General features: G+C 46.4%; 1 protein-coding gene across 2 annotated transcripts in view; it reads left to right on the top strand.

Annotated features, from left to right (window-relative positions):
• Nucleotides 1-27,984, top strand: part of SHROOM3 (shroom family member 3) — a 167,855-nt gene that overhangs the window by 126,207 nt on the left and 13,664 nt on the right. For both annotated transcript variants that reach the window (XM_087935764.1, XM_087935763.1), the window contains exons 3-5: nt 8,779-8,913; nt 13,399-16,720; nt 24,775-24,851. In XM_087935764.1, the coding sequence (XP_087791890.1) occupies nt 8,855-8,913; nt 13,399-16,720; nt 24,775-24,851 (3,458 nt within the window). In that variant the 5' untranslated portion in view covers nt 8,779-8,854. The remainder of the gene's footprint in view (nt 1-8,778; nt 8,914-13,398; nt 16,721-24,774; nt 24,852-27,984) is intronic.

Genomic DNA, 27,984 nt, shown 5'->3' on the forward strand with positions numbered 1-27,984 from the left:
TTTTCTTTTTTCCTTTTTTCTTCCCTTCACCCCCCTTCCCTTCTCCCTTTCCTTTTCTCTCCTTTCTCCTTTTTTTCTTCCCTTTTCTCATTCCTTTCTTTCCTTCTCTTTTTCCTTTTCCTTTTTCCATTTCCTTCCTTTCCCTTTGTTTTCTTTTTTTCTTCCCTTCGCTCCCCCTCCCTTCTTTCTTCTTCTTTTCCTTCCCTTCCCTTTCCTTCTTTTCTCGCATCCCCTTCCCTTATTTCTTCTCTCTGTTTTTCCTTGCCTTCCTTTCCCTTCCCCTTTTCCCTTCCCTTTCCTTCCCCGCTCACCCTTGTAAAGAAACAAAGGTTGACTTTCATCTGGGAGCTATAAAATAATCCAGTTCTGATGCCTTAATTCAAAGACGTGCATTATTTGAAAGGGCGCTGAACTTGCTTCCGAAGATGGCTGTAACTCCTAAAGAGGCCTGCACTTTTCAAACTGCATTGTAGGTTGCGTCTTCAATGGTGCAAACTGAAAAGAAAACTTCAAAACCACCTCAGTGACAAAAAGACTCTAGTTGGAGTTATTTTTAGTGCATCAGACAGATATCTTTAGGTCAGGAATTTTAAATTGTTGCTGGACCTTTTTCTTTTTGCTAAGGGAGAGTTTTAAAGTTGAAAGGTAAATAACCAATGGCATTCGTTCCTGGTTTCCAGGCCTCCTGTCCCGTGCAGGATATCCTGGTTTGACTGCTGTTTTCTTTCTCTGATTTTCCTGCATTTTTCTTTCCCGTGTCTTAACCTGTTGGCAGGTGCGACCAGAACAACCAGTCTCTGTGATTAGAGTTATTTTCTGTCACGAGGTGTTCAGAAATATACATATTTATCTTTCCTCTTCCCTGGCTTTTACTTCACGGGCACTAGAAGAGTTCAAAAGCAGGTTTTTCAAACATCCCATATCAAAACAGATCCCTGAAACAGGAAAGGACTTACGATCACAATTCAGCCCAAAACTTCTGTCTCTAAGCAAGACAGTTGTTAAATGAGTTTTCACAACCTTTCTTTTTCTTTGTTCGCCTTTAGTGCACTTAAGTCTGCCATAGGTAACCTATCAGATACTGTTTTTTTGTTTTTCTTTGCAGGCGCAGTTTAATTTGCAATTATACCTTGACATTATAGAAAAGACAAAAATAGCTACAGAAGTAAGAGTTTGAGTTTTACTTGTGGCCATTTCTTGATTATTTTACTTCAGGTTCACACAGGGCAATAGGCGCGAAAGGGGGAAAGGGGGCACGCCGGGGGCGGGGGCGCCCGCCCCCCCCCCCCCCCCCCCCCCCCCCCCCCCCCCCCCCCCCCCCCCCCCCCCCCCCCCCCCCCCCCCCCCCCCCCCCCCCCCCCCCCCCCCCCCCCCCCCCCCCCCCCCCCCCCCCCCCCCCCCCCCCCCCCCCCCCCCCCCCCCCCCCCCCCCCCCCCCCCCCCCCCCCCCCCCCCCCCCCCCCCCCCCCCCCCGCCCCCCCCCCCCCCCCCCCCCCCCCCCCCCCCCCCCCCCCCCCCCCCCCCCCCCCCCCCCCCCCCCCCCCCCCCCCCCCCTCCCCCCCCCCCCCCCCCCCCCCCTCCCCTCCTCCCCCCCCCCCCCCCCCCCCCCCCCCCCCCCCCCCCCGCCCCTTTTCCCCCCCCCGGGGGGGGTGTTTTTGCGGGGGTTTTTTTTTTTTTTTTTTTTTTTTTTTTTTTTTTTTGTTTTTTTTTTTTTTTTTATTTTAGAATATTCAAGCAGAAGAAATATCTAATATCTAACGTTTGAGGTCATTTTCAGTCAGGGGGGGGGGGGGGGGGGGGGGGGGGTTTTGGGGGGGGGGGGGGGGGTTTGGGGGGGGGGGGGGGGGGGGGGTGGTGGGGGGGGGGGGGGGGGGGGGGGGGGTATTGAAAAAAAATTAATTTTTTATTTTTTTTTTTTTTTTTTTTTTTTCAGGGCTATCTGTATTAACTGACTCTGGAACATGGAAGCAGGTGGAAGATGGGGCTACTAGATCTGAATTGCAAAAAAATGTACTAGCAGGACATTATAGCAAATTCATCTGTTGGTTGCTAGGATTTTTTGCAATTCCCAAATCTGTCGCCCTAGACCACGGGTGTCAAACTCTAGATCCGGCCGGCGGGGTGCTTAATCCAGCCTGGAATTAGCAAAGGACTGCCCAGTGGTGCCTCTGCTTGCAAAAATGGGGCACAAGGGAGCCACACGCAGCCTCCATGCACCCCATTTTCTGCCTGGACAGCCTCCTGCAGCACCCTGCTGGTCAAAATGGGGTGTGGGCCCCCGCGCACCCCATTTTAGCGGACAGAGTGCTGTAGGAAGCCATCTGTCCCGTCTCCCCCCCCCCAATAGGGTCCAGTTTGATCCCCCACCCCACCCTGGCCAGAACCTCTGCTTTTAGACATGTCCTTTTAAAACCAAAAAAAATCCTGATAAATCATAAGACTTCTCTTCCAAGGCAAAGCTTGTTTGCTTGTTTATCGTGGGATTCATAACCCATGTTTTTCGCTTATTCCGAACCTCAAGCAAGTTGCAACATTAAAAATGCAAAGTATGCAACCAAACAGAACGAATGCAATTAAATTCAGAATCAAATTTACAGTCCATCATGTCTGTCAGGGCCAGGACATTAAACCAGAATTAAATCCTACCAGCAACTGACCTGTCATTGGAAAAAACTAGACCTCCAGTTTGAAGAGCCTCCTGCCTTTCCGGCTTTGCTTCATTTGCAAAGCTGGGGGGGAAATGGGAGTCCAGCCTCAGCATGTCCTAATTTCTCCACCACAGTCACATTGCAGGTTTCTCTCCTGGCAGTTACTATTTCAAGGCCAAACTATATTCCCAATTTGCCTGCTAGCTTCATAAACACACCCCACAATACACAGCCACATATAATAAAATTGAAAAGAGACAGCAGTTCTTTCTGTATTAGAACCCAAGCTCCTACGATTTTATTTTATTTCATTTCATTTTATTTTATTTTATTTTATTTATTATTTTATGTATTATTTTATTTATTTTATTTTTGAGGACAGACAAATTAAAGGATTTCCAAACTGGAAAATCTATTTTATTTTAGTTATTACATTTTTTTATATCCCACCTATATTATTTTATAAGTAATTCAAGGTGGTGAACATATCTAATATTTTTACTTCTACTACTGATTTTCCTCACAACAACAACTCTTTAAGGTGGGTTGGGCTAAGAGTGAGTGACTGGCCCAAAGTCATCCAGCCAGTTTTCAAGCTTAAGGTGAAACTAGAACTCACAGTCTCCTGGTGATTGGCCCAAAGTCACACAGCTGTCTCTCATGCCTAAGGCAGGACTAAAACTCATTGTCTCCTGGTGATTGGCCCAAAGTCACACAGCTGTCTTTCATGCCTAAGGTGGGATTAGAACTCACCGTCTCCTGGTGATTGGCCCAAAGTCACCCAGCTGTCTTTCACGCCTAAGGTGGGACTAGAACTCATGGTCACCTGGTGATTGGCCCAAAGTCACCCAGCTGGCTTTCATGCCTAAGGCAGGACTAGAACTTCCCATCTCCTAGTTTCAAGGCCACCATCTTAATCATCACATCAAATTCTCTCTTTCTATTCAATGTACCACCTTTGTCCCATGGAGAAGAAGTCATGAAATCTCTACCCAGAGATGTTCTGGCTGAGAGGTCCTTCAGCATTGTGGTACTAAAAGGAGGCTAGTATCTTTTGCCCCCCAGTAGCTTCTACCCAAAGAGGTAAAAGGCTGTGTCTCCCAGTGTGAAACTATGACCCATGCACAAGAATGTCGAACTCCACAGAAGGGAAAAACGTTTTTATGACCGCAACTCAAGACCATAAAATGCCACCCAGCCTTTCAACTTCTCCAAACTCTGATTCGCTGCTCTTTTTTTTTATGGTCCTGAGCTGACCAAATAAAGGTGTTGGCCTCATGTAATTTATACCATGTAAAAATGCAGTACGGGTAGTCCTCGGCTTACGACCACAATTCGGCCCAACATTTCTGTTGCTAAGCGAGGCGCTTCTTAAAGTGAACGTTGCCCCATTTTACAACCTCCCTTGCCACAGTTGTTAAGTGAATCATTGCTTAGTCACACGGTTGTTAAGTGAATCTGGCTTCCCCATTGACTTTTCTTGTCGGAAGGTTGCAAAAGGGGACCCTAGAAACGTCGTAAACATGAGCCAGTAAGCCAAGCATCTGAATTTTGATCACGTGACCAGGGGGCGGGGGGGGGATGCTGCAAATGGTTGCAAGCATGAAAAATGGTTAAAAGTCACCATTTCAGTGCCATTTTAACTTCGAACAGTCACTAAACAAACCGTTGGAAGTCAAGGACTACCTGTAAAAATGATAAAATGCCAAATGGGAAAATATTGCCCAATGTAAGGGAAGAATCAAATTCTTTGGGCCCTGAAGAAAGCTGGATGTTTAGATCGATATACATCTGGGAACTTGCTTCTTTTTTGCTTCTCAATTTAAAGTCCCGTGGACTTCAACTCCCAGAATTCCCCAGCTGGCCATGCCCGCAATGTTGCTGTGAGGAAAAGAGGAGGAATAATAATATAATAATAATGCAAAAATAATAAAGTTGGGATACAAATAAACAAACCAACTTTAGGATTGGTTGGCACCTTGATGGCCTTCCTTGCTACCTTTATATTTTAAACTATTTTATTCCAGTTTTTATCTGCTTCTTTTTTTTTCTTTTTATCTTTTGAGGTATTGGATTTTTACATGGATTTTAGGTTTTAATTGTACATTGCCCATCTTTTGTGAGTGAGAGGAATGGCATCTAAATTTGACAAATAGAAAAATATAGATGAGTTATCTTTTTAACCATCATAATGTCCCAGTGGTCTGCAGCAGCTGGATTTCGCTCAAGCCAGCCCCAGATTAGGAATTATCATAGTAATAAATCCAGGGAATAGATTGCAATTTTTTCCCCCTGCTATCCAGGAAAAATCTAGAGAATTTTAAAAAGAATAAATGAAAATACAGGTAGTCCTCGACTTGCGACAACAACGGAGTCCAAAATTTCTGTTGCTAAGTGAGAAACCGTTAAGTTCCATTTTACAATCTTTCTTGCCACCGTTGTTAAGTGAATCGCTGCAGTTGTTAAGCTAGGAATCCAGGGGTTAAGCAGATCTGGCTTCCCCATTGACTTTTCTTGTCAGAAGGCCGCAAAAGTTGATCATGTGGCTTCAGGACACTGCAACCGTCGTAAATATGAGTCAGTTGCCAACCCAAGCCCCTGAATTTTGATCATGCGACCGAGAAGATGCAGTAATGGGTGTAAGGGTGTAAGCCTTTGAACGGTCACTAAGTGAACTCTTGTAGATATCGGAGGGGCTCCCACAAAGATGACGGAGTCAAGCTATTCTCCAAAGCACCTGAAGGCAGGACAAGAAGCAACGGGTGGAAACTAATCAAGGAGAGAAGCAACTTAGAAATAAGGAGAGATTTCCTGACAGTTAGAACAATTAATCAGTGGAACAACTTGCCTCCAGAAATTGTGAATGCTCCAACTCAGGAAGTTTTTAAGAGGATGTTGGATAACCATTTGTCTGAAGTGGTGTAAGGTTTCCTGCCTAAGCAGGGGGTTGGACTAGAAGACCTCCAAGGTCCCTTCCAACTCATTCTATTCCTTTCCTTTCTATTCCTTTCTATTCTGTGTCCTTTCTACTAACCAAACATGGAGGAAATCCTCTTCTAAAACTCAGAGCCGTTTCTATTTTTGTATCTCCCCGTTTGTTCATTTTTTTTTTCCTCCTCTGGCAAGGATGAACAGACGCAGAGCCCAAACAAGAGCTCTTGTGTCTTTAATCCATGTAAAGATGAGAGAATATGGATAGCTGCAATATGTCTTGCCAGCATGACAGAAGCTACAACTAACCAGCACCGAGATTATGAAGCATTACCTTATCGGTTCATCATTTAGTTGTGTGTATCGTAGCAGAGTTGGGCGGCTCAATTTAAATCCGATCTGGGGTCAGGAGGATATGCCATCAAGTATTAATCTATTCTGTCAAGTTCCACCCCCATTTCCCCCCCAAGAAATATATACGTAAGCAACGGTGACAAATAACTTTTCTCCATTGGTCATTTTTGCATGCATCTTCCTTGACTCCATGCAATTTTCCACATTTCTGTTGCGCTTATTCAGCTTCTCCAAATGCCGCGTATCTATTTTTGATGCTGGGATATATTTTTAGACAGACACTTGCGGGATGCTTGAATTATTCACCCAGCTGCCTCACCGTGGATTTAGCTGATTGCATCATTCTAGGAAATCCGCTGGTTTCTTTGGCATCTTGTGATATGCACATCAGAAATTAGGAACATACAAGGAGCCCATAAACTTGCAGCCACCGTTGAGCCAAAAATTTCCAAGATGGTTAAGTGAATTTCTGCCCCATTTTACAACCTTTCCTAAGAGAACACCTGAGGTTGTTAAGTTAGACACACGGTTGTTAAGTGAATCTGGCCACCCCCATTGATTTTGGTGGTTAGAAGATTGCAAAAGGTAATCACGTAACCCAGAGTTGGTATTCAGCCAGTTCTGACAGGTTCTAGAGAACTGGTAGAGGAAATTTTGAGTAGTTCGGAGAACCGGCAAATGCCACCTCTGACTGGCCCCGCCCCCATCTATTCCCTGCCTTCCAAGCCCCAGCTGATTGGCTGGGTCTTCTTTGGTTGCCCTGCACAGGAGAACAGAGCTGGAAAGCAGGTTAGTGGGATGGGGAGGGAAGGGGGATTTTGCAGTAACCTTCCCCTGCCACACCCATCACACCACGCCCACCAAGCCACGCCCACAGAACCGGTAGTAAACAAATTTGAATACCACCACTGACGTAACCCTGGGACACTTCAACCGTCATAAGTACATGACAGTTGCCCAGTGTCTGAAATTTGAACACGTGACCATGGGGATGCTGCAACAATGTGAAAAATGATCTGAAGTTACTATTTAGTGCTGTTATAACTTCAAGCGGTCGCTAAATGAACGGTTGTAAGCAGTGGTGGGATTCAACTGGTGTAACAACCTGTTTGGTGAGCGCGTGCGCTTTGGACAGACAAAGGCAGGGGTGGGTAGGCGGGGCCAACTAATTGCCGGAACTACCGGTTCGCCCGAACCAGTCCAAACCGGCGGAATCCCACCCCTGGTTGTAAGTCAAGGACTATCTATATGAGTCGCAGCTACCTAGATCTCATTGAAATGACATTTCTACGTAAACCAAACAGGCTAGCAAGTTTTTAAGAGGAGGTTGGACAGTCACTTCTCCTATGGGTAGTTTAATTGAGCTGTCCAGAAGGTTGGAGGAGATAGATCGTCCTTGGGATGCATTCCAGCTCTACAATTCTATGTTTTAAGCAGCTATTGGATGCTAATGGAGGGAAACTAATCAAGGAGAGAACCGACCTAGAATTAGGGAGAAATTTCCTGCAAGCTTAGAACAATTAATCCGTGGAACGACTTGACTCCAGAAATGGTGGCTGCTCCCTCGCTGGAGGTTTTCAAGAAGAGATTGGACAACCATTTGTCTGAAACGGTATAGGGCTGTGATGGTGAACCTATGGCACGCATGCCACAGGTGCCACGCAGAGCCATTTGTGCAGGCACGCAAGCCCTAGCCAAACTTACCTGCACATGTGTGTGCCTCCCAGCTGACTTTTGGCCCATTTGTGGCCTTTTTCGCTCTCCCGGGGGCTCGAGGAAAGCCTCTGCAGCCTTTGGAGGCTGAAAAACGGGCCCGTTTCGGCACTTCCGGAAATACCGGAAGTGCTGAAACCAGAAGTGTCAAAACGGGCCCGTTTTCAGCCTCCAAAGGCTGCAGAGGCTTCCCTCAAGTCCCCAGGAGGGTGAAAACGGGCTCCAGGGGCCCTCTGGAGGCTGAAAACGAGCACTTCCGGTATTTCTGGAAGGCCCATTTTTTGGCCACCTGAGGCTGCTCGAGCCTCCGGGAGGGCGAAAAAGGCCTCAAATGGGCGGAAAATCAGCTGGGAGGCATGTGCAGTGCAGCTAAGGGGGGAATTGCACACGCATGCGCAGGGCGTCACACATTGCATTGTGGGTGCTGGCACGCACATGCTTTCGACACACCACAACAAAAAGGTTCATCATCACCGGTATAGGGTCTCCTGTCTGAGCAGTGGGTTGGACTAGAAGACCTCCAAGGTCCCTTCCAACTCTTATTCTGTTGGTCTATTGTTGGTAGCCCTAGCCTATCCATTACATGAATTCTACAGAATTCATTTGCTTCATTTTTCGTGGCTTTGCTGATTGAAATGATTTAATTTACCTGGTCTGGAGACAGAAATTAGTTTACATAAGGTTTAGCGCCACTGTTGCTCTGTATTCTGAGTCTCTATGGACTACTGAATTTATAGCCTTCCAAATCAATCACAGGTAACAGCCAGTCTTACTTTTGAATTTGAAAAGGTCTCATGGCTCTTAAATAGCAGCCGAAATGAACAGCACATAGTATTTTGTTTGCTTAGTATTCAGATCTCCACAATTAGAACATCCAAGCCCCAGTTAAATAAATAATTGTTTTTTCCAGCCAAGGATGGATCTTTTCATACCTGATATGTAGGAGAGTAGAATGTAATAAATAAATAAAAAATCAGGGAGCAGAGATTGTGAATGCATGTTTACATTCTGGACGTTGCTCCATTTTTGGCACAAGGTAAATGCTGAATAACGATTGCGATTGTGCTATACATACCAAGGTGCCTGAGCAAATAGACAACTCTATTAATGTGAGCTGTTCTGTCTCTTTGCAGGCAAAGTGATCCGGTGGGCAGCAGATCACACTCCTGGCAGCCAGCCAAGTTCCCAGAGACCCCAGCCGATCTCAGTATGATGCAAGTATCTCAGGGGACGATAAGCAGTCCTTGGCACCAGGCCTACCATCCGAGGTAACTCTTGCCACGTCTTGACCACAGATCAGCCCTTGAGAAGGGGGTGGGGTTGTGGTGTGGTGTATGTCAAGATGTACGGATGGAAGAGAAGGAAGGAAGGAGAAAAAGGGAGGGAGGAAAAAGAAAGCAGGTGAGGAAGGAAGGAAGGAAGGACGGAAGGAAGGAAGAAAGGAAGGAGAGAAAAGGGAGGGAGGAAAGAAGAAAGGTGAGGAAGGAAGGAAGGAAGGAAGGAAGGAAGGAAGGAAGGAAGGAAGGAGAAAGGAGGAGAGGAAGAAAGGAAAAGGAAGGAGAAAGGGGAGGAAGGAAGGAGAAAGGAAGGGAGGGAAGAAGGAAGAAAAGGAAGGAAGGAGAAAGGGGAGGGAGGAAGAAAGGAAGAAAAGAAGGAGAAAGGGAATGGAAGGAGAAAGGGGAGGAAGGGAGGAGAAAGGAAGGGAGGAAGAAAGGAAGGAAGGGAGGAAGAAGAAAGGGGAGGAAGGAAGGAGAAAGGAAGGGAAGGAAGGAAAGGAAAGAAGGAAGGAGAAAGGGGTGGAAGGAAGGAAGGAGAAAGGAGGAGAGGAAGAAAGGAAAAGGAAGGAGAAAGGGGAGGAAGGAAGGAGAAAGGAAGGGAGGGAAGAAGGAAGAAAAGGAAGGAAGGAGAAAGGGGAGGGGAGGAAGAAAGGAAGAAAAAGAAGGAGAAAGGGAATGGAAGGAGAAAGGGGAGGAAGGGAGGAAGAAAGGAAGAAAAGGAAGGAAGGAGAAAGGGGGTGGAAGGAAGGAAGGAGAAAGGAGGAGAGGAAGAAAGGAAGAAAAGGAGAAAGGGAATGGAAGGAAGGAAGGAGAAAGGGGGTGGAAGGAAGGAAGGAGAAAGGAGGAGAGGAAGAAAGGAAGAAAAGGAAGGAAGGAAGGAGAAAGGGGGTGGAAGGAAGGAAGGAGAAAGGAGGAGAGGAAGAAAGGAAGAAAAGGAGAAAGGGAATGGAAGGAAGGAAGGAGAAAGGGGAGGAAGGGAGGAAGAAATGAAGAAAAGGAAGGAGAAAGGGGGTGGGAGGAAGGAAGGAAGTAGTGGATAATTTCTTGAAGTTTGGACAGAAAAAGCCCTCATTACATACTGCTGTGTCATGATGCTTCCAGTAATGATTTAGTCTATTAGTAACAAAATGACAGAGTTGGAAGGGACCTTGGAGGTCTTCTAGTCCAACCCCCTGCTTAGGCAGGAAACCCTATGCCATTTCAGACAAATGGCTGTCCAATCTTTTCTTTAAAAACTCCAGTGGTTTTTTAAAGTAGTATGTCACAGGACGCTGATACAGGTAGTCCTCGACTTACGAACCCAAGTGAGCCCAAAATTTCTGTTGCTAACCGAGACAGTTGTTAAGTCAGTTTTAACCCATTTTACGACCTTTCTTGCCTCGGTTGTTAAGTGAATCAGTGCAGTTCTCAAGTTAGTAACACGGCTATGAAGTGAATCTGGCTTCCCCATTGACTTTGCTTGTCAGAAGGTTGCAAAGGGGGATCCCATGACCGCAGGACACTGCAGGCGTCATAAATGTGAGTCAGTTGCCAAGACTCTGAATTTTGATCATGTAGAACAAGGGTCTTCAAACTTGACAAGTTTAAGGCTTGTGGGCTTCAACTCCCAGAATTCCTGAGCCAACATGACTGGGAGGAGGAATTCTGGGAGTTGAAGTCCACAAGTCTTAAAGCTCTCAAGTTTGAAGACCCCTGATGTAGAAGCTGCAACCATTGTAAATGTGAAAAACAATTATAAGTGCCCTTTGTAACTTTGAATGGTCACTAAACGAATTGCCGTAAGTTGAGGACTACCTGTATATGCAATCTTCTTAACTTAAAGCCCTCTTCTTGGACTTCAGCACCAAGAATCCCCAGCCAGCATGGCCTAGAATTGAAAACCCAACACATTTGAAGGACACCTGTTTGTAGGCAGCTGGATTGGCAAACCCAGTTCTATCCTCTTCAAAGTAGCAGTGATAATTATTTGTGGGGGGTTTTTTTTGGCGTCCCAGCCTTCTTGGGAAGGGATGTTGTCATTCTGTTCCCTAATTTTTTTCACCTCCCAGTGTCCTCCGAGGGCAACCTTGGTTGATGACTTCATGAAATTGTTGAGCTTGACCAGTTTTCTGCTTACGTTCTCACAGCCATCCCTCGGTGCCTTCTTTCCCATCCTGCCGGTTTAATTTCACAAAGTACAAGAAAACATCTCCAGTCTTGTTGGGAGTTTCCCAAAAGGCCATTGCTCTCTCAGCACCTTAAAAAGGGAAGAAGAAGGGGAAAAAAAGAAGAAAACTTAGAAAAGGATTTCTCCCTTTCCCCACTCCCTTTCTCCTGATCTTCCTTCCTCTCATGATGTCTGAATATTTTGGTGATGTTTAGGATGCTTGTGATGAATTTCATGGGTTGGAGTTGACTCACACGCATTTTCCCGGCAAAGCCGCCTCCTCCGGAGATCTCCTCTGTCTATTTTTCTCCCCACCCTTTGCAGTGATAAATAAGAGACATGTGTTGCAATGTCAAAATCGTTCTTTCTAGGAAACCAGGATGACTGCACACTAAGAACAGCACGAGGCCCAAATATGGCTTTTCGCCCATCCTCTATAAACTAAACTTATCCCTCCGTCCCTTTATAAATCCATTCCGCTGCCTGTCTCTCTCTCCTCTCGTGCGCAAGAAAGGAAGAAAGGAGAAAGGGAATGAAAGGAAAGGAAGGAGGAAGGGGAGGAAGGGAGGAAGAAATGAAGAAAAGGAAGGAGAAAGTGGGTGGGAGGAAGGAAGGAAGTAGTGGAGAATTTCTTGAAGTTTGGACAGAAAAAGTCCTCATTACATACTGCTGTGTCATGATGCTTCCAGTAATGATTTAGTCTATTAGTAACAAAATGACAGAGTTGGAAGGGACCTTGGAGGTCTTCTAGTCCAACCTCCTGCATAGGCAGGTAACCCTATGCCATTTCAGACAAATGGCTGTCCAATCTTTTCTTTAAAAACTCCAGTGGTTTTTTAAAGTAGTGTGTCACAGGACGCTGATACAGGTAGTCCTCGACTTACGAACCCAAGTGAGCCCAAAATTTCTGTTGCTAACCGAGACAGTTGTTAAGTCAGTTTTAACCCATTTTACGACCTTTCTCGCCTCGGTTGTTAAGTGAATCAGTGCAGTTCTCAAGTTAGTAACACGGCTATGAAGTGAATCTGGCTTCCCCATTGACCTTGCTTGTCAGAAGGTTGCAAAAGGAGATCCCATGACCCCAGGACACTGCAGGCGTCATAAATGTGAGTCAGTTGCCAAGACTCTGAATTTTGATCACGTAGAACAAGGGTCTTCAAACCTGACAAGTTTAAGGCTTGTGGGCTTCAACTCCCAGAATTCCTGAGCTAACCTGACTGGGAGGAGGAATTCTGGGAGTTGAAGTCCACAAGTCTTAAAGCTCTCAAGTTTGAAGTCTCCTGATGTAGAAGCTGCAACCATTGTAAATGTGAAAAACAATTATAAGTCCCTTTTTTTCCTGTGCCCTTTGTAACTTCGAATGGTCACTAAACGAATTGCCGTAAGTTGAGGACTACCTGTATATGCAATCTTCTTAACTTAAAGCCCTCTTCTTGGACTTCAGCACCAAGAATCCCCAGCCAGCATGCCCTGGAATTGAAAACCCAACACATTTGAAGGACACCTTTTTGTAGGCCGCTGGATTGGCAAACCCAGTTCTATCCTCTTCAAAGCAACAGTGATAATTATTTGTGGGGTTTTTTTTGGCGTCCCAGCCTTCTTGGGAAGGGATGTTGTCATTCTGTTCCCTAATTTTTTTCACCTCCAAGTGTCCTCCGAGGGCAACCTTGGTTGATGACTTCATGAAATGGTTGAGCTTGACCAGTTTTCTGCTTACGTTCTCACAGCCATCCCTCGGTGCCTTCTTTCCCATCCTGCCGGTTTAATTTCACAAAGTACAGAAAACATCTCCAGTCTTGTTGGGAGTTTCCCAAAAGGCCATTGCTCTCTCAGCACCTTAAAAAAGGAAGAAGAAAAAAAAAAAGAAGAAAACTTAGAAAAGGATTTCTCCCTTTCCCCCACTCCCCTTCTCCTGATCTTCCTTCCTCTCATGATGTCTGAATATTTTGGTGATGTTTAGGATGCTTGTGATGAATTTCATGGGTTGGAGTTGACTCACACGCATTTTCCCGGCAAAGCCGCCTCCTCCAGAGATCTCCTCTGTCTATTTTTCTCCCCCACCCTTTGCAGTGATAAATAAGAGACATGTGTTGCAATGTCAAAATCGTTCTTTCTAGGAAACCAGGATGACTGCACACTAAGAACAGCACGAGGCCCAAATATGGCTTTTCGCCCATCCTCTATAAACTAAACTTATCCCTCCGTCCCTTTATAAATCCATTCCGCTGCCTGTCTCTCTCTCCCTCTCGTGCGCATGCATATTCACGCTAACCCTGTGTTCCCTTTTGTCTTTGTGTGTGTGTCTCTTTCTCACTGGCTCCGGTCTTCAGTTCCTCCACCAATGACCTGTCCAACTTCGACCATGGCTTTTTAAGAAGAAGTCCTGACCAGAACAGTTCCAGGGGAAGCATGGAGAGTCTGGACCATCTGCCGTCGGGATACGCCCATCCTTCCTGCCATCTTTCGCCGGCCAAATCCACCAGTAGCATCGACCAACTGGGTCACCTTCACAGCAAGCGGGATTCCGCTTACAGCTCTTTCTCCACCAGCTCCAGCACCCCGGAATATCAGCTGCCTCCCTTCTGCAAGGAGAGGTCCTACTCCATGGAGAACGTGCATTCCCGGGCCAGGCCGCAAGAAGGTGGCATGCGTCAAGCAGACATCAGGTACATTAAGACGGTCTACAATGCCCAGAGAGGAGTTTCAGAGGAATATGAAGTGAAGTCTTCTGCTCTCGTCCCCAGCAGTGAGGCCCACCCTCAAGGGTACAGCGCCAGCAGGCCGCATGGCCACCACAAAGGTCCACAGGCGCGGAATTCATTGGACAACGAGAGCCAGTACACCAAAGGGCCTCCCATGCCGCCCACCCGAAGTGATAGCTACGCGGCACTCAGGCACCATGACAGGCCCAGTTCTTGGTCTAGTCACGAACAAAGAAAGGCCTTGAGGACCCATTCTAAAAATGCTTGGCTTCTCCTAGGCCAGGGCACGCCGCCTACTGGACAGCTCTCAAAACCGGCATTCCTAGAAGGGCAACTCCACACCGTCATGGAGAGGAGTCCAGAGGGCAGTCCCATCATGAAGCCCAAACAAGGTTACCCCCAAGCTACTCAACCAGGACAGCCGCTGCTACCTACCGGCGTTTACCCCGTTCCTTCTCCCGAACCACATTTTGCTCAGGTTCCTCACCCTTCGGCGAACAACAGCGGGCTGGTGTACCCGGCACTTGCCAAAGAGAGCGGACACGCTCCGGCTCCGGCTTCTTTTCCCGCATCCTACGAAAAGGCCATGCCCGGTAAGCCTCTTCCTGTCGTGGATGAGAACGGAAACCAGAGCATTCCAAGCAAATCAACCGTCTTCTACCATCCTGAATGTGGACCTTCCGGAGCAGGGAAGAAAAAGATGGACAACGAGACTTCGAAAGTCGTCTTGTACAGGACCCATCCCCAAGCTTACCCAACCTCTCCGAGACAGGAGGACGAAGCAGAGCCCACCTATAATATAGCACAACCCAACATCCAAGAAAGTGCGAACGAGGCCCAGTACTTGAACCATGCCTTTCAGCCTTGGTCATTTCACCTACGGGATGCGATGGCTGAGAGCAAAGCCTGCTGCCCGTCAAAGGCATACAGTTCAGAAGATCAACAAGCGGATAGGAATGCCAACCTGCCAATAAATGAGTGCGATCCTACCGCACAAAGCCAGTGGAATCCCAACAAGGCGAAGCAGTACCTGTTCTCTTCCTTGCAAAATATCCCAGAGAGTACTCAGCTTCAAAACCTCATGGATTTGAAGGAGATGCAATCAGGAAGGAATTGTCTGGGTGCCAAGTGGCATATTGTTAACTATGCCAACCAGGAAGAAAAGGATGTTAAAGAGCAGGTTCCAGAATATTGGCAGGACAGAGAATGGCATGCCACAGAAGATCACCGAGATGCCATTACTAGTGCTGATTATAGCCACGACACGGAACCAAATTTGGAGGAATCTTCCTCTCCGTTGCTCCCAAAGACCTCCGATTTCAGAGCTGACCAGTTCCGATCTTGCAGCAACAACAGCTTTCAGCCCCCCTGGTCTGGGAAAAAGGAATCTAGAAAGACCCGATGTACTGTGCTGGAGAAGGTCAGCAAGATAGAGCGACGGGAACAAGGCCATCAGCGTCCACAGAGCGCAAATAGCTTGAGCCAAAATTCAAAGAAGTCCGCCGTTGAAGATAGCCGACGTAGACATAACTCTCAAGAATACGGTCAATTGCTGGATGAACACGGCAGGCCGGCCAGCACAAATAACTCCGACCTGTACCCAAATGTACTCTACCTAAATGAAAGAAGTAGTAGCAAACCAGAAAAGTCCAACCGGTATTCTGCAGAGCAGCAGAGGGTAATCGCAGCGGCTTTGGTAGCACCGCCTGATCATCAGAGCACCTACCGCCACGGGTGCTCCAGCAAGGAGTCACACAAAAAGTCTGGGCAGCTACAAAGGAGCAGAAGTACGTTCCAACTGTTGGATGAAGCCGAGAGAGAGGTCTTACAGAAAGTCAGTGGTGCCAAGGAACCGCACGGTTCGCAGCGAGATGCCCCCGTTAACAGGACCTACAGGAACAGCATTAAGGATGCCCAGTCGAAAGTTTTGAGGGCCACCTCGTTCAGACGCAAGGACCTCAACATTAGCCCTGCCTTTGGGAAGGAGGTTCAGAGGAGTACCCCAAGACCCGCTTCAGCCCACACCGGGATGAGGAGCACAACAGCTTCTCCGCATACCCCAAAGGAGAGGCATAGCATCACACCGACGGAGATAAAGATGGATCCTACCAATAAAGACGGTCTCCCGGGACCTCTGCACGTGCACCGTATCGGGGGAAGGAAACGGCTGACTTCCGAGCAGAAAAAGAGGTCTTACTCTGAACCGGAGAAGATGAATGAAATAGGCGTCTCGGATAATGACCTCTCGCCGTCCTCGCTTCAGAAGAAGATGCTCCAGTTTGTCTTCCAAGAGAGCACCGTGGCTGACCGACGCAAGATCTTCGAGAAGGAGAACAAAGCTTGCTCCACCATCAATCTTTCCAGGCCGGAGCTGAAACAGCTGCAGCAAAACGCCCTGGCGGATTACATTAAGCGCAAAATTGGGAAGCGCCCCTCTTCGGCTTCCCAAGAAAGGGAAGGCTCGCAGACCCCATGCCGGCAAACGAACGGCCAAGAGAGTCAGCCTTTGTCCCCAGCTTCTAGCATGAATTCTCTCCAAGACCAGAGCCTCTTTCATACTAGGGAGTCTCTCGAATGGGCCTCTCGAATGGGCCATGTTTATTCTCCGCTGCCCGGGCTTCATGGTTGCTTTAATCCCGTTGAATTCGAGAGCAAGATGGCGGGCCACCCAAGTCATGGTGGCAGCAAAGGCTCCACGCCCAGTTGGCTAAAAGCAGATGGCCGCCCAGATCATAGAGTTAATCCAGAGCTTACCAAAAGCACTCAGACCGATCTTGACCTTTGCACCTCACCGCACCCCGTCAGTCAGGTCCTGGAGAAAAAGACGCGGCTGATCAAGAAGCCTGGGAAATCGGCTTCGGCAGAAGACTTGCTGGACAGGACAGAAAACCAGCCTATGACCATGCACGTCCGATCCAGGTCATCTCCCTCGGCGGATAAAATGTGCCAGGTAGGTACAGGTAGAGGAGAGATTTCCACAAGCTGCTCGTTGTTTGTTAATCTTGCGTCTTCTTATTTGCAAGGCACAGAGGGGCGTTTTTTGAAGCTCCACTAAACCTTGAGACAACTGAAGAACATTTTTCATTCTGTCGACACATTAGCACCTAATTTTCTGCAGCCACATTTCTGTAAATTTGGGTGGCAAGGTATTCCGCTCCCCACCCCCACCCCGCGAGGTTCGATCGTGGGTATACCTATAAAGGGAACGCGGTGACTCAGTGGCTAAGACACTGAGCTTGTTGATCTGTGAGGTCGGCAGTTCAGCGGTTCGAATCCCTAGCGCCACGTGATGGAGTGAGCTCCTGTTACTTGTCCCAGCTTCTGCCAACCTAGCAGTTTGAAAGCACGTAAAAAATAGGAGCCACTTTGATTGGAAGGTAACAGCATTCTGTGCACCTTCGGCCTTGAGTCATGCTGGCCACATGACCACGGAGACGTCTTTGGACAGCGCTGGCTCTTATTCAGCTTTGTAACGGAGATGAGCACCGCCCCCCTAGAGTCGGAAACTGCTAGCACATATGTGCAAGGGGAACCTTTACCTTTATACCTATAAAGATAGACTTACAAACCACAATTTCTATTGCTAAGCGAGGCAGTCGTTAAGTGAGTTCGTGTTAATGCCACAAAAGCGTGGCTGCTGACGGTGTTGATAAAACGGTCAGGCATTCAGGAAAGAGGGACATTGCAAATATAGATATGCAAATAGAAATTTGAAAAAGAGTTCACATGAACCTCCTAATACAGGTAGTTCTCGACTTACAACTGTTCATTTAGTGACTGTTCAAAGTTACAACGGCACTGAAAAAAGCGACTTAATGGCCGTTTTCCCACTCTTGCGTCCATTACAGCATCGCCATGGTGGTCACATGTTCAAAATTCAGAAGCTTAGCAACTGATCTGTGATGGTTGGAGTATCCTGGCCTGATGTGATTCTCTTTTGCGGCCTTCTGATGAACAAACAATAGGGAAGGCGGTCTCACTTAACGATCACGTTGCTGATTTAACAACTGCAGTGATTCACTTAACAACGGTGGCAAGAAAGGGCAAAAGGGCAAAACTCACTTGACAACTGCTTCACTTAGCGACTGACATTTTTGGCTCCATTGTGGTTGTAAGTCGAGGACTACCGGTACAGCCACCAAAAAGTTGGACACAACTAAATAGTTAAAAACAATAGCAAGGCTCCCTTGGGTTTCTTAATGGCCCTTTCCACCCCCACCCCCACCTCTGAAATCCAACCTTATTTCGTTTTTTTTAAAAGAGTAGAAAGAAGAGAAGGCCAAGCACAGGTACAAATAAAAAGGTTTGTCTCAATTTTGATAAATTTCTGGAAGACTTAATTTGAGTTGCAGTTCGTTTCCCACTGGCCCAGCTTGGACTGCCGTTATAAATATAAAGGCAGTCCAAACATATATTTATTTTTTTTGCAAGCTCTCCTCAGGGAATGTAGTGTTCCGTGCAGCCTGGCTATAAATTATACAGCTGTGTCACCCAAGGAATTTGTTTAAAGAAGAGAGGAAATTGATAGCTGTGCAATCTCGCCAGCCGATCTGTCTTCGACCCGCATTCCTTCTCCTCTGCTAGAGCTTCTCTTTTAGCCTGTCTCAGCCTGCATGCCTTATGGGTCTCCCATGTATAAATTTGGGGGGGCGTTGAAAGAGCCTCCCCCCCTGTCTCACCAGCTGCTGCCTTCCCCAGGGACAACGGAGGTAGGCAGTCTACAGCCGAAATAATCTTTGGACCCAGTAAATTATGACCGGCTGGGATCCCTGTCTCTTCAAAATATGCGATCTTTAGCATCTGGAGAAAAGCCAGTTTTGGTGGGGTTTTCGGGGTTTTCCCAAGCTTTTTTGTTTTTTTCCCCTCCCTCTGAATTTTTCATACTTGGAAACCCCAACTCTAGCCAGGGTGATCATTTAAATGCACAGAAAAATCACACCCTGATATCTCGTTGATGGGGAGCACCCATCCTATTCGATTTGGAATTCCTGCAGGGTGACCCCAGTTATTGTTTCATGGGAGCCATAGCTTATGACCAGGGGTTGAAGTTCTCCCAGCGTGACAACCAGTTCGCTATTGCAGTTATTTACCTTCAGTGTTACCTCAGGAAAGTAACAGGGCTGAAGGGCGGCAGAGCAGATCACCTGAGCAGATATAGGTATAGAGTACAGCAGAGGAGCGGACGGGCAAGCCCACTTGATGGTCGGATCCAACCAGTTTGGAGTTAGCTGGTCATCGCAGCTAGGAGTTCACCCGAACTGGTCTGAACTGGGGGAATCCCACCAGGGGTGCGATTCTACCAATCCGGCCTGGTTCTGGGGTACCGGTAGCGCTAAAAATCAGCTGGCAGACAACCAATTCGCTCCGAGCCTTTCCGACAGTCTGCAGTTGGGCCCTCCTGCCCGCCCTGCTCCTAGGTACTTTTTAACTTCTCAGCTGTTTGCGCAGCAGAGCGAATTGCTGTGTTAAACAGCTGTGAGAGGCGCAGTAGGTTAGTTTTTACCATTTTATAATGTGTGCGCAAAGCACGTGTTTGGGACACGTGCATCCACGATCGCGCGAGTCAGGCCATCCCACCCCTGCAGCCACGCCCACCAAGCCACGCCCACAGAACCGGTGGTGGGAACTTTTGAATCCTACCCCTGCGTACAACTTTTGCGTGAGCTCTGTCCCATGGATTATGAATTATTCAACTCACTGACGGGATAGGACAGTGCAGGGTAGTCCTCGCCTCACGGCTACAATTGGGCTCCAAATTTCTGTCGCTAAGTGAATTCGGCTCCATTTGACAACCTCTCTTGCCACCATTGTTAAGCGAATCGCTGCAGTTGTTAAATTATAGTAACCTGGTTGTTAAGTGAATCAGGTTGACTTTGCGTGTCAGAAGGTTGCAAAAGGGGATCACCTGACCCCGGGACACTGCAAAACCATCAAAAAATATGTGCCCGTGGCCAAGCCTCTGAATTTTGATCACGTGACCATCACGGGGATGTCGCAATGGTCTTACGCGTGAAAAAGGGTCGTACATCGCTTTTCTTCAGTGCCATCGTAACATCAGTCACTAAATGAACAGTTGTAAGGATTACTGTCAATAATGAAGACAGCACCAAGGGCCTGGATTTTGGGCACCTGAATGTGGAGGCGCTACAAGGGTTGTAAGTGGGGAAAACAGTCGTAAGTCATTTTTCCAGGATCGTAACTTCGAACAATTATTAAATCAACTATTGTAAATCAAGGATTATCCACCCATTTTGTATCATGGTGTTCATTGGGGTGCTTTGTTTTCCATAGCAGACAGAGACAGAGAGACAGAGAGAGAGACACACACACAGAGAGAGAAGAGAGAGAAGCAGAGAGTGAGAGAATAAGACAGAGAGACAGAGAGAGAGAGAGACAGAGACAGAGAAGAGAGCGAGGCAGAGAGAGACAAAGACAGAGAGACATACAGAGAGTCGGAGAGATACAGTCAGAGAGACACAGAGAGACAGAGAAAGAGACAGAGACAGACAGACAGAGACAGAGAGACACACAGAGAGACACAGAGAGAGAAAGAGAGAGAGAGACAAGATCCCTATTATTAGGGATCAACTGTCATCCTGTCTGGAAAAATCCAGATCTAACCCACGTCACCTTTTATTCTTTTTTTGTGTGTGTAACATTTTTTATTTTATATTTATCACCTTTTATTCTGAAGATCAGATAGCAAGCTGGAGAATTCAAAGAAGATTGAAATAGATTAAGAAAATTATCTTGTTTCTCGTAAGGCAGCTTTCGAAGTACTCATTTGCTTGAATCCCTTCTAATGCTGGCCTGTTCCTTGGCAGCTCGTATTTAGCTCATCCTACAGCTTTTATCTGCACTTAACCAAGCGGCACCATGATATACATATATGGGATGAAGAGAAGCTACAGCTTTATCAGCTAAAACTCCTGTTTTCTTCTGGATTACGCAATGCAGTTGTATTAGCAACAATCGTTGGAAGTCTTTTTAAGATTATAATTGGGCAAGTCATTATACCATTGGAAAATAGAGGTAGTCCTTGACTTATAACAGTTCGTTTAGTGACCTGTTACGATGGCGCTGAAAAAAAGCAACGTATGACTGTTTTTCACACTTACGACCGTTGCAACACCCCCATGGCCATGTGATCAAAATTCGGGTTCACGTTTATGATGGTTGCAGGATCCCAGGGTCACGTGAACCACTTTTGTGACCTCCTGTCAACAGGGAGGCCAGATTCACTTAACAACCAGGTTACTAATTTAACAACAGAAGTGATTCACCTGAAACAACGGTGGCAAAGAAGGTCTTAAAATGGGGCGAAACCCACTTAAGAAATGTCTCACTTAGTAACAGAGATCTTGGGCTCAGTTGTGGTCATACATCGAACACTGCCTGTAATAGACCAAAATCATTACATGAAACCCTTAAAACAGTCGACCATATACTAAATAAGCAACTGCAGCTTCCATGTTTCACTGGTACAGGGACGATAAAGCATTACAGATGGTACTTGACTTAAAGCTACAACCATTTGCAACAATTTAGCCCAAAATTTCTATTGCTTTTTTTTTTTTTGGGGGGGAGTTTTTTATTTTTAAATATACATCAATATCATTGCATAGACAGTGTGGCATCTGATTGTCAGTCATTTTGATACAAAAATAATGTTAATACAAGTGAAAAATCACTGCATTAATCAGAACGCGCATGGTTGTAATGCATATTTGTATCAGCGCATAGTCCTTCATTTTTTCAATTATTCAATATTTGCTACATCCTTCTAATAGGAATAGCATTGTTCTTGAGCGTACCTGGTAGCATCCTTTTTTCAAAATCCGATCTTAATCTCTTCGCGTTCATTTTAAATGTGTTATGCAAAAATATGTATAATAATATTTCCCCCTATTTTGAAATTTCTATTGTTAAGCAACAGGCGTACAACTACTGCTTAGTGTTGGTTCAAATTTACAACAGCACTGAAAAAAAGTGACTGATTTTCGTACGATCATTGAAAGCATTTCCCTCCCGTCACACGATCAGAATTCAGATGCTCGGCCACTGACTCATATTTACGACGGTTGCAACGTCCCTGAGTCATGGAGTCCCCCTCTTGCGACCTTCTGACAAGCAGAATTCGTGGGGAAGCCAGATTCGCTTAACCCTGTTACTGGCTTAACAACTGTAGTGATTGACTCAACAACTGTGCGAAAAAAAGATGCAAAATGGAGCAAAACCCACTTAACCAACTGTCTTGCTTAGCCACAGAAATGTTGGGCTCATTTGTGGTCATAAGTCGAGGCCTACCTGGAAATGCAGCTGTGTTGCCGAGTGCTCATTGTGCGGTCATTTGCCAGTGAGGTCATAACCTCAAGTTATAAAATGAGGACTACCTAAGCTTAATTTATACTTATTATAAGAGCCATGGTGGCGCAGTGGTTAGGGTGCAGTACTGCAGGCTACTTCTGCTGACTGCTGGCTACCTGCAATTTGGCAGTTCGATCCTGACCAGCTCCAGGTTGACTCAGCCTTCCCTCCTTCCGAGGTGGGTAAAATGAGGACCCAGTTTATTGGGGGCAATAGGCTAACTTTGTAAACTGCTTAGAGAGGGACTGTAAAGCACTGCGAAGCGGTATATAAGTCAAGGCCTACCTGGAAATGCAGCTGTGTTGCCGCGTGCTCATTTTGCTGTCATATTCCAGTGAGGTCATAACCTCAAGTTGTAAAGCGAGGACAACCTTGCTTAATTTATATCTATTATGAGAGCTGCAGTGGCACAGTGGTCAGAGTGCAGTACTGCAGGATATTTCTGCTGACTGCCGGCTACCTGTAATCTGGCAGTTTGAATCTCACCAGGCTCAAGGTTGACTCAGCCTTCCCTCCTTGCGAGGTGGGTAAAATGAAGGCCCAGATTGTTGGGGGGCAATAGGCTGACTCTGTAAACCGCTTAGAGAGGGCTGTAGGTCTAAGCACTATTATTTGATAAGGAAGGAAGGAAGGAAGGAAGGAAGGAAGGAAGGAAGGAAGGAAGGAAGGAAGGAAGCCATTGCAGCACAGTGGTTAAAATGCAATATTGCAGACTGACTCTGTCCACTGCCATCAGTTCGATCCTGGACGGCTCAAGGTTGATTCAGCCAACCATCCATCCTTCCAAGGTCAGTAAAATGAAGACCCAGATTGTTGGGGGCAATAGGTTGACTCTCTAAATGGCTTAGAGAGGGCTGGAAAGCACTGTGAAGTGGTACATAAGTCTTAAGTGCTATTGCTATGCAATCTAATACCCACTGTCCTTGTCTGCTGAACCATCCCTGGGGCCTGACATTCCCAATAGCATCCCAATTAAACAATCTTATTTTGCTTTTAAGATAGTTAGGAGAATTAATCCCCCTCGGGGGCGGGGTTCCCATCCTAGCCAACAACTTTATTCCTTGCGTTCTCATATCTAGACTACCGGATGCAGGTAATTATATACTTGCGAGGCTCACTCAAAACCACGGGCTTTTCTTAAGCAGCAATAAAGCAGTAGCATGAAACAAAGATCTAATCTAATCTCACCCAGATCCTAAATATTTCAACTGGTTTCTTTTTGCCTTTCGTAATTCTCAAAACGAGCAAGGAAAAAGATGTTTTTTTTCTTTTTGAGAGTTTAACAAAAGTCGCCCAAGACCAAGAAAGAGGACGAGCCAATTGCTGGATGTGTATCTGTTATTTCCAGGTTTTCCAGCAGAAGTTTTAGGCTTTTAATATTTTACATGGCAGGCAGAAATGTGTCAGGGAAGAGGATATGCAGATGCAGTGATAGATTTTTTTTTGCCAAAAAAAATAGATAATTAGCTAGCATAGGAGACAGAAGCAGAGACCAGTCCTTTTCCGTCTGTGAACACAGAGGCAATTCAATTAACCTGCCCTTCCAAAACATTTTTCTTCTTCTTCCTTCTGTCCACTTGAGCGCAAGTAGTCCTCAACTTAACGACTACAACTGAGCCCACAATTTCCATGTCACATGTTCAAAATTCAGGCACCTGACTTGGGAAGGTTGCAAATGACAATCACATCACCCCAGGGAAGTTGGAACTGTGGCTAAACGTGCCAGTTGTCAAAATGTGCAAATATTGATCATGTGACTTTGGGGATGCCGCAATGATCGTAAGCACAAGGACTGGTCATAAGCAGAGGTGGTATTCAGCAGGTTCGGACATTTTGAGTAGTTTGGAGAACCGGCCAATCCCACCTCTGACTGGCCCCGCCCCCATTCATTCTCTGCCTCCCAGCTGATCGGCTGGGTCTCCTTTGGTTCCCTTGCACAGGAGAACAGAGCTGGAAAGCAGGTTAGTGGGGTGGGGAGGGAATGGAGATTTTGTAGTATCCTTCCCCTGCCATGTCCACCAAGCCACACCCACAGAACCGGTAATAAAACGTTTAGAATCCCACCACTGGTCATAAGTCACTGACTTCAGTTCTGTTGTAACTTCTAATGGTTGCTAAATGAACGGTTGTTGTGAGGAAAGGAAAAAAGAAACCTCGCCCTTTAAGGAATAGGCAACACAACTCCTAACAGCTGTAAGTCGAGGACTACCCATAAAGCAGTCATCGTGGGATGCCCGTGGCCTGACAGCCACATTTGTTAAATGAATCACTGAAGTTGTTAAATTAGAAACATGGTTGTTAAGTGAAACTGGTTTCCCCCATTGACTTCGCTTGTCAGAAGGTCGCAAAAGGCAATCATGGGACACTGCAACTGTCATAAATATGAACCCGTTGTCAAGCATCCAAATGTAAATCACGTGACCACGAGGAAGCTGCAACGGTCATAAGTGTGAAAAATGGTCATAAGTCACTTTTTTCAGTGCCGTTGTAACTTTGAATGGTTAGTAAACAAACTGTTGTGAAGTTGAGGACTATCTGCATTAGCGTGGGTACCCAAACATTATTTGCTGAAGTTCTCTTTTACAAAATAATGTGGCTTTTTAATTTGCTTTTAACTTCCTATCTCTTCTCCTTAAGGATTTCCAGGTGGAAGACAGTAATCAAATCTCTCATTTTATGAAAGATCCTTTCTACGTACTGGGTGCTACAAGCAGGTAAGCATGTTTGTATGGGGGTTTGTGTAATTGTTTGTTTTTGCAGGCCTGTTAAATGCCTAGAAATGTTGATTGCAAAATCTACAGCTGTAAAAATCACTAAGCTTGCTCCATCGGTCATCATTGAGGGTGTCCTTTTCTTCAACCCAAGAGCTCCGCGCAATTCCAAAGACTCATCACCCAAATTGGGCTAGTTTTAATTATTCATAGATTGCTTCCTCAAACATGGTGGGCTTTGCGTCAGAGCAAGAGAGGAGGGAAGCTAGAAACGACAGCCTAACAATGCAGAGGAAGGAGGGAGCGAGGGAAGGAAGGAAGGAGGGGAGGGAGGAGAGGAGGTGAGAGAGAGAAGAAAAGGGAGAGGAGAGAGAAAAGAAAAAAGGGAGGGAGGAGAGAGAAAGAGAAAGAAAAAGAAAAAGGGAGAAGGAAGAAAGAAAGAGAGGAAAAAGAAAAGAAAGGAAAAAAGAAAGAAAGAAAGAAAAGAAGAGGAAAGGGAGGGAGGGAGAGAAAAAGAAAAAGGGAGGGAGGAGAGAGGAAAGAAAAGAAAAAGGGAGAAGGAAGAAAGAAAGAGAGGGAAAAGAAAAGAAAGGAAGAAAGAGAAAGAAAGAAAGAAAGAAAGAGAAGGAAAGGGAGGGAGGGAGAGAAAAGAAAAGGGAGGGAGGAGAGGGAAAGAAAAGAAAAAGGGAGAAGGAAGAAAGAAAGAGAAGGAAAAGAAAAGAAAGGAAGAAAGAGAAAGAAAGAAAGAAAAGAAGGGAAAGGGAGGGAGGGAGAGAAAAAGAAAAAGGGAGGGAGGAGGAGAGAGGGAAAGAAAAAGAAAAGGGGAGAAGGAAGAAAGAAAGGGAAAAGAAAAGAAAGGAAGAAAGAGAAAGAAAGAAAAGAAGGGAAAGAGGAGAGAGGGAAAGAAAAAGAAAAAGGGAGAAGGAAGAAAGAAAGAGGGAAAAGAAAGAAGGAAGAAAGAAAGAAAGAAAGAAAATAAAAAAAGAAAAGATAGAGGGAGGAGAGAGAGAGAAAAGAGGGAGAAGAAAGGATGAATAATTAGCGTTAAGAGAGCATTCAAACACACGCTTCTCATCCAATTACATCAGCTTGAGCGAAAGGCTGGCTCTGCCAGAACGATTGATAGCGTTTCTTCCAAAACTTCCCAGTCACCTCCACGGCCACAAACACCCTCAAATGCTTTACTTCCTCCGCCGCCTCCACTGCGAGGCTCACAGCAACTTCCAGCAAAACCCAAACTTAGCCTGTGCTAAGCCGTGCAGACTTCACAGCTGCTCCCAACATTCAGAAGGGAGGGCAGGTTGCTTGCGACCACATGCTTTGGGAGAGGACTCCCTTCCGATGCTTTGCATATCCCACATAATCACTGCTCCAGGTGGCCGGGAAATCAGAAGAGCACTATTTCAGCTTGTCATCGTTTTAACCCTAACATATTTGTGCCCTGCTCCCTCGTGGAGTCAGGGTATCCCTGGGACCTTCGATCATGTTAAAAGTTTTATGTTTCTGTTCCAGTCCCTATTTGTAAAACCACCTATTTGCTGGAATGGAGATCTTCCTTATGGTTTAATACAGGGGCCGCCAACCTTTTGGACCTCAGGGACCACCAAACTCATAATTTTAAATCCCGTGGATCGGAGACCCTGGGAAAATCCTCCCCAAAGTCTGCAGGAAAATTCCCCACCCCGTTTTCCTACCGATCGATCGTTCTTTATTTGGGATCGCAGGATACCATCTCCAGCTCCGTTTTCGGGGAAGCGAGAGAGAGAGAGACTTTTGGCTTCATGCAAGGAAAGCAGCAGAAGCAGCAGAAGTCTTTCTTTCCCTTTGTGCTCCTGCGCAGCCTGGATTAATTGCCTTGGGGGATGCTTTGGGGATGACATTTCTCAGTGGACCACCTAAATTTTTTCATGGACCACCAGTGGTCCCTGGCCCACTGGTTGGCGACCACTGGTTTAATATATTGGTAGCGATGAACTCCAGAGTACAACGGTTAGGTGTAAGCTGCATTTTTGCTGCATTATTTGCTCTTTAAAATGAAAGCATTAACTATATACTCCCAAGCAAGGAACTAATTCAAATAATGTAAAAGATAACGGTAAAGGTTTCCCCTGGCCAGTCGTGTCAAACTCTTGGGGGGGGGGGCTGTTTGGTTGTCTCTGTTTCTTAGCCAATGCGTTGTCCGAAGATGCTTCGGACATGTGGCCAGCAGGACTATATTTCAACGTGCATGGAATACTATTGCCTTCCCATCCAAGTGGTACCTATTTATCTACTCGCATTTGCATGCTTTTGGGCTGCTCTGTGGGCTGAGGCAAGTAATGGGAGCTCACCCAGTTATGCAGCGCTCAGGTCTTGAACGCAGCTTTTCAGCTGACAAGCTCAGCGTCTTTAACCACTGAGCCATCACATTCTCTTCTCATATAATCTATGAAACCAAGAGCACCCCTACCAATTGGTCTTTCAAAACCAAACGGGGCACAAATGCACCAAAGAGCTTTCAGGTTCCAAACCGACCAGAGTGAACGACGTTGCTTCCTGCAAAGGTTCCTGTCCCTTTTGCACTTCCTTTGTATCTTATGGGAGGGGCAATCCCAAGTCTTACTCCTGAGTTGCCCCTTTTCTCTTAACTGTTCTTGCCTTCTGGCAGCTCTGCGCACACGTGCACTAGGAACAGGCTCCCCTGGTTCCTCTGCCTCGCTGCTGCCGGATTCTGGAGACTCCGAAGTCAGCGCATAACTCCCAGATGGCCCTGGCCCCATCTCTGCATGGGACGCAGGACCATCGTCTGAGTCCTCCCCAGACTCCCACTGGCCCATGTTCTTCCCCACAGTCCGATTCTGCTGCCAGCGGACCACAACACACTGGAAGTTTTTTAAAAGATGTTGGATAACCATTCGTCTGAAGTGGTGTAGGGCTTCCTGCCTAGGCAGGGGGTTGGACTAGAAGACCTCCAAGGTCCCTTCCAACTCTGTTATTCTATTTTATTCTCTCCTTACATCCCTTATAACAGTCACCTCCCTGGTTATTTTTACAAATTATCCCTGCTTGACTTGGGGAAGTGGGGGGCGTTTGGGTGGTTGGGAGTGCTTTTTTATCCCTCTCCTATTTTGTTTTAATTTCTCTTTGAGGAAACTCT

Source organism: Pseudonaja textilis, chromosome 6 (assembly GCF_049901715.1).
Source record: "Pseudonaja textilis isolate UNSWEBS1 chromosome 6, rPseTex1.2, whole genome shotgun sequence".
In the NCBI taxonomy this organism is placed as follows: Eukaryota; Metazoa; Chordata; class Lepidosauria; order Squamata; family Elapidae; genus Pseudonaja; species Pseudonaja textilis.